This window comes from Dipteris shenzhenensis, chromosome 5 (assembly GCF_047967505.1).
Source record: "Dipteris shenzhenensis isolate YYH24624 ecotype China chromosome 5, Dip_SZ_1.0, whole genome shotgun sequence".
NCBI classification, from domain to species: domain Eukaryota; kingdom Viridiplantae; phylum Streptophyta; class Polypodiopsida; order Gleicheniales; family Dipteridaceae; genus Dipteris; species Dipteris shenzhenensis.
In genome coordinates, this window is record NC_141600.1 from 15,728,162 (window position 1) to 15,734,994 (window position 6,833).

Sequence of the window (6,833 nt, forward strand, 5' to 3'; positions counted from 1 at the left end):
TGGAGTAGATGTGGATTGGGATGACTTTGCCCCCCAACATAGAGATGTGAATCTATGCTCGGCTAGCTTGTACACCACGTGTATAATGATTGGAGTACAGAACAGTATAGTAAATTCTCAGGAAAAACCTTTGTGAACAATGGCATAGAAGAATACATATGTAAATTTAAATGATTGGAGTATAGAAAAGTCTATAGTGTTGTTCCCATGTACTAGAATGGTGGCATGGGTTCTGGATTGTTTTGAGCTTGCTAACATGGAAAGGTCTTTCAAATTTGTACACTTGATCATGGAGTTGTTGAAACCTGGTATGAGCGGCATTAAACGAGCTGCTAAAGGATGTTCAAATGGGGGATGTAAGAGCTAATATGTAGAGTTGCTTTTCCTAGAGTTACCACCATGATTTGGGCGGTGTTTATGACTATGTCAATTGTTACTCTTGTTGAAGAGAAGGTGTCTTGGAGTTACGCAGGCTTTGTTCAGGACTCGCAGCAGCTGTTTGGCCGTCTCTTTCGTAGCGAGATTTTCCATCTGCAGCAACACCACTGCCTTCTGAATAGCTCCGGCTTCAACTGCTTCCTGGAGCACTTTTGACCTTGGGAACGCTCGACACAGCTTGTATAAAGCTTCTACAGCAGCATTTGTTGCCTCTATGGATACCCTTAAGATTTTCTTGACTATGGCAGGAACCGCCAACGCACGCGACATAGCTGCAGCACAACCTTCCTCAGATGATAGCAGCACATTGAGAAGGACCAGCGCTCTCTCGCATACCACCCTATCCGCCTCGGGAAGTAGTTCCACTACTATAGGAATCACTTGGGCCTCGGTGCATCTCCTTATTAGATTTTGTCTTTGTCCAGGCCAAGACAACAGTGCTAACAATACACGCAGACTCGCTTTCCGTCCACCTGGACGACTGACGGTCTCCAGAAGTCCCTTTATGAGCCTGTCCGTTCCGTCTGCTGTGCCTTCGAACCATCTCCCATTGTCAAGTTGGGCAAGAACATTCACTGCATAAAGCCTTGCAGATTCTGTCCTCCCGTTGCATAGAATCGAGACTAAGCAAGCCATGTTTTGATCCTTGCGAAGCATGTCTTTGGCCGCTTCCCCGATGGAGAAAGCTGAGGATTGCTACCGCTTCCTTGCAAATCTCCAGAGCTTCTGAGTCTTGGCTTTGCGCTTTTGGGCCGTAACTGTGAAGGATAGAGGAGATCAAGACGTCTGCTCCGGTAGAAGACAGGCTCCGTCTCTTGCGGGCGTTGAGGCGCGCAATGGCATGCAGCTGCCTCATCCTGTCTATTCTTAAGGGATTACAAACGATCTCATCCAGGATATTGCTTACTTTCTGTGGATCCCCAGACGGGACGGGCGATGTGTCGACGGAACCATGTGTCTGCACCCACGACTGGATTAGCCTCTGCAGGGTGCGGTTGGGGATGAGCTCGAGGGGGGGAGGCAAAGGCTGGCAGGAGACAGGGCAAGTGCGGTGGCCAAGGTCGAGCCAGGTCTGGATGCTGCTACGGGCGAAGGTGATGCCGGTGGGAAGGGTGACAGGGTGGAGCATGATGTCGAAGGAGATGGGGCAAAGAAACTCAGGAGGGATGGAGGGGGAGGATAAAGTAAGGGCCATGCAGGGAGGAGAAGGTGAGAATCTCGGGGGACAGGTTTGAGCTGAGGATGAGATCTTGAGCTTGAGCTTGAGGATATGGAAGATATGATCTTGAGCTTGAGGAAGATAAGAATATGGAAGATGAGCTTTGCAAAAGCTCGATGAAGCTTTAAGCGTTTGCCAGTAAAAGCAACAACAAAAAATTATATAGCTTTTACTTCAACTCAAGTCAAATCTCCATTTTTGCTCTAATCACACACCTTAGTTCAAAGTCAAATCCCCACGTTTTGACCCCGTGTCTTTTCCAACTCCGCGTTGCAACTTGCATCTAGAGTCTATCGTTTTAACTCACATCAACCGCCAGTTGTGCTCCAATCACATACCTTGCTTAACTGAAGTCAAATGCCCACGTTTTGTCCCCTACAGGGCCATGCACGGAGGAGAAGGTGAGAATCTCAAGGGGTGGGGGGAGGACAGGAGGATGATCTTGAGCTTGAGCTTCCCTCTCTCGTCTTACCTGCAACCACAACCCAAATTTTCAACCCACCCTACTCCATGAACCCCCCCCCCCCCCTCTCTCTCTCTCTCTCTCTCTCTCTCTCTCTCTCTCTCTCAAGTGAATGAAAAGCTCGCAATATTCATGAAAATTGAAAAAAAGCTCATGACAAAAAGCTCACCAAAAAATCACACCCCACTTTGAGTATATTCTTTATATTGGAGGCTTTATATTACATTAGCATGCATATTGACTCAGTAAGTCTTCCACTTAAATAATTTTATCACTTCAAGTGCATAATATTGTGATGAACACTACTTTTTCATCTTTTATAGAGGGGATAGAATATGTGTTTCTAGACCCCTTACGAATAGAATGCAAGTCCTTAAATTTGAACTATTCTTCAATGGCATAAGCAAAATTATCGAGAGAATGTAAAAAGAAGGTTGTCATCTAAGCTATGTATTGAATTTTGTGGTGAATGCGGCATCTCTCCACCCTCTTTCATTTCACTTTTCACTAATCATTCTTAGCCTGGATGCACTAATAGAAAAGGCCTACATAAACCATGCATGCATGGGCCAATTACCGTATCACTTTATTAAAAAGTAAATTCATGAATTTGTGAGTTAAAGTACATATTGTTATGAACTTATTATCCTTTAAAAAATTCCTTATGTTGAACCCACATTGTACACTGACATAATTTTAGTATTCCCTATAGGGGAAGGTGGAAACTGATAATGTTTAATGTAAGGGAGATGTCAAACATGTAACTTAAAGATGGGATCAACAATAATGAAGAGATGATGGGGAAAAGGATCAAGTAGGGAAAGGACTCATGTAGTGTTATACAAAAGAGGGCACTGATAGGGCTAAGGAAGATCGATTATATGTGTGAATACCCAAGTGGTGGACCTAGAAATATGTCACTGTATGATGTGGGTTCAACAGTGAGGGTTTTTTATTTGAAAAAATACATAGAGAAGGGGGTTTTCACCTCAAGAAGTTATAAAATTCTAAAAGAATATAAAGGGAAAGGAATGTAGCACCCTTATGTAAGTAAGGGTTTAAAAATTAACCCTTGAATGCGGGGTTTTCTAGTGGCACACCCCCCTAGTTGCATAGGAGCTAAAAAATAGATTGTAGTAAAACATAGCTACACAAGCAAGGATCTCATGGCATGATTAACTATGCTTTCCAGTTCTAAGCTCCCTATCTTTTAGCATCACTAGATGAATTACCTCATGTCGAGCGAAAAGATTATTGGGCCCGCTTCAGGTGAAGAAACAATTAGTGTTCATGGCATGATTAACTATGCTTTCCATTTATCTCCCTATCTTTTAGCATCACTAGATGCATTACCCCATGCCGAGTGAAAAGATTATTAGGCTCCAAGTGAAGAACTCATTAGAGTGGGCTTTGAGAACAAACAATAATGTAAAAGAGCCATACAACATTCAAGGCATATTTATGAAATCCCTATAGCATTCAAGGTAACCCTACCTACAAATTTGGTAACCCATATACACCCCTTCTACAAATTTTGAGATAATAAGGTACTCCTTATGTATGGAAAATTTCATTAGTGAGATCCCTATTAAGAATAATGTAAATTGCACTATATTTCTAGAGAGAAATATAAAGGCCTAGGGACAATCTCTAACCCTAACCCATAGGGGTAAAGTGCGATACGCTACTGCACTGACTTGGTGAGATAGTCAAACACAGTTACGTCGACTAAGATTGGGTGATTTCTAAAGATTTTGCAGTTTTTGTTCCTATTTTTTGTGATGGGGGGGTGCTACACTACCTAATCTACCTACTCAATGAAAAAAAACTTGAAAAAAAACACTTTTTGGAAGTCAAAATGCAAAAACTCAGAAAAGGCAAGTCTAGAACATGAAACTACTTTAAAACTTGACTAAAATCCTTAGTTTTATTGTTTTTTGTATGAAGAGAGTGGGAGAGAAGGAAAGAGTCTCACTTGCGGCTTTCTCACATACACAATGGGGGAATACACATAAAGGCAGAAGCTAAAAACAGTTTTCCTCTTCTTAGTTGTGACAGCCAAAAGAACTCTCTAAGTACAAAAGGAATAGGTGAACCCTATATTTCGGTCTCAAACCAAACTCAGCTAACTAAGGTGGAATACTAGCTAAGCCACTAACTAGAGTACGTAAAGATAGCTGCCATCCAGCTATTACTCATGGGCGGTGTACCAACCGCATCTACAGCTAACAAGTCGGTGACATAAATGCACATCGGTCACCCTAGCATATCACGAGTGGAGCTCGATATCTCAACACTCCCCCTCGAGCTCAATCCTAATTCCTGCACACCAAGCAGGTCTTCGAACTTACGTAGCTTCTCTGCACCCAATGCCTTTGTGAATATGTCAGCTACTTGATCCTTTGTGCTGACATAAACTAGATCAATAAAACTACTAGAACCTTCTCCTGCACATAGTGATAATGCACCTTAATGTGCTTTGTTCTAGCATGATAGATTGGGTTATTTGCCAAGTGTATACTACTCATGTTGTCACAATAAATGACAACTGGCCAATCTGTAGACTGATGCATATCATAAAGTAGCTTATGCAACCAAGCTGCCTCACATGCAGCCATTGCTGCACCCCTATACTCAGCCTTTGTGCTCGACAAGGCAACTGTACGCTGTTTCTTGCTACTCCAAGTGACTGCAGCACTCCCAAAAGGGAACACATATCCACTGGTAGATCGTCTATTAGAAATACTACCAGACCAATCACCATCAGTGTATCCATGCAATTGTATCTGAACCCCAGTCTCATAAAATAGTCTATACTGCAATGTGGACTTCACATACCTTAGTATGCATCTAGCCACATCCAAATGCGGTTTCCTTGGAGCCTGCATAAACTGACTTACCAAACCAACAACATAGCTTAAATCTGGCCTGGTAATAGTCATATAAATCAAACTTCCTACTATGTGTCTGTACATAGTAGGGTCTTCCAGAAGCTCACCTGCATCTATGCTCAACTTGACATTCTGCTCCAAAGGAACTGAAATAGGCTTATAGCCTATCATCCCATATTTGGATAGCATGTCCAATCCATACTGCCTCTGCAAGAGCCATATCTCACTTGTGGATCTAATCACCTCAATGCCCAAGAAGTAACGCAGCTCTCCCAAATAATTCATCTCAAACTTCTACTTCAATACCATCAGGTTCGTAGTCATGGACTTCACTCAACAGCCAGGATATGAAGCTATCCTAGGTAGGCCCTTCTTACGAATGTCCGGGCTCGTGCACAACTGGCGTACTAATAACATCTACTTGTGGCATGAGGAGCAAATCATGCGAGTGGACATGCACACCTACAAGGCCCACCCATTGTCAGGACACCTTTTCACCGCTGCAGATTCTGACACCACTACCCAAACCACCTCTGTGAAGCTATTCCAACCCTGTGACAAGGAAGATGATGAAAAGCAGTCTGATGAATTCTGGTATGCAGCTCTTCCTGAGCCAGAATTCTCTCAAAACTGGATACACATCTTAGCCAATATAGATGTCCCAGAGAGAATAGGATTCCATATCACCACCCCATAGCTCGAGGGTCGACCTCGGTGTTTCCCTTAAGAATGTTTCACATGCTCAAACCCTGAGAGGTAAGCAAGGGAATCGTAAGGGTAAAATTCGATCTCCACTAGCTACTATATGTGGGTGCCATGACTACTCACCATAAGTTCTCCTCTAATTGGGGAGCTAGGGTGAGTAAGGTAACCTCCCCTGTCAGCTCTAAAAGCGCAATGGAAGAGCCCCCTTCAGGTTTGAAACTCCCTGTATCCAAAAGCTCGGCTAAGGCCAAAAGGACCACTACTCTAGCAGAAATAAAGCAGGAGGCAGAAGAAAAAGAGGACCTGCGGCGGTGGCAAGTACCAGTCCATTACAAGGCCTACACGATTGAGGATCTCAAGATCTTATACCAATAGGCCACTATCACTTGTGATGATCAAATCATCAACATAAATGACAAGCAACATAATGCCTTTCTCTGTTTTTCTCACAAAGTGAGAAATCTGCCTTGGAAATTTGAAAGCCAATAGTGACAAGATACTGTCCTATCTTATCAGACCATGCTTTGGGTGCTTGCTTCAAACCATACAAGGCTTTCTTTAACCTGCAAACAAACTCAGGATGAACAGAATGAACTTAACCTGGTGGCTACTCCATATAGACCTCTTCTTGCAAATCACCATGCAAGAAAGCATTCTTTACATCCATCTGATGTAAAGACCATCCCTTTGATGCATCCATAGCAATGACTGCTCTTATGGTTGCCATCCTTGCAACCATATTGAATGTTTCTTCATAATCAATGCCATATGTCCGTGCATACCCCTTGACAACTAATCTTGCCTTGTATCTGTTCACAGAACCATCTGCATTGTGCTTCACCTTATAAACCCACTTGCAGCCAATTGCATTCTTGTCTTTAGGCAAAGGCACCAATTCCCATGTAGCATTTGCTTCCAAAGCATCCATTTCTTCATCCATGGCTTTCTCCCATTTTTCTTTTCCCATGGCTTGCTCAAAAGAAGTGGGTTCTGGTTCATGTATCACTTTGACCATATAGGCATAGAGAATGGCTGTAAATCCATCATATTTCAGCCTATCCATAGGATACCTAGCTCTGGTAGACCTATGCAAAATAGGCTCACTACCAGGTGCTCT

At 43.0% G+C, this 6,833-nt stretch overlaps 1 protein-coding gene across 1 annotated transcript; it reads right to left on the reverse strand.

Annotated features, from left to right (window-relative positions):
- Nucleotides 1–426: 426 nt before the first annotated feature.
- Nucleotides 427–1,074, reverse strand: LOC147901671 (U-box domain-containing protein 20-like). Its single transcript, XM_087375216.1, has one exon. It carries the CDS (start codon nucleotides 1,072–1,074, stop codon nucleotides 427–429), a length of 648 nt encoding a protein of 215 aa, XP_087231342.1.
- Between the last annotated feature and the right edge of the window lie 5,759 nt (nucleotides 1,075–6,833).

Bases quoted from the DNA above. Each gene is read 5' to 3' on its own strand.
- LOC147901671 (XM_087375216.1), bottom strand. From the start codon at position 1,074: ATGGCTTGCTTAGTCTCGATTCTATGCAACGGGAGGACAGAATCTGCA.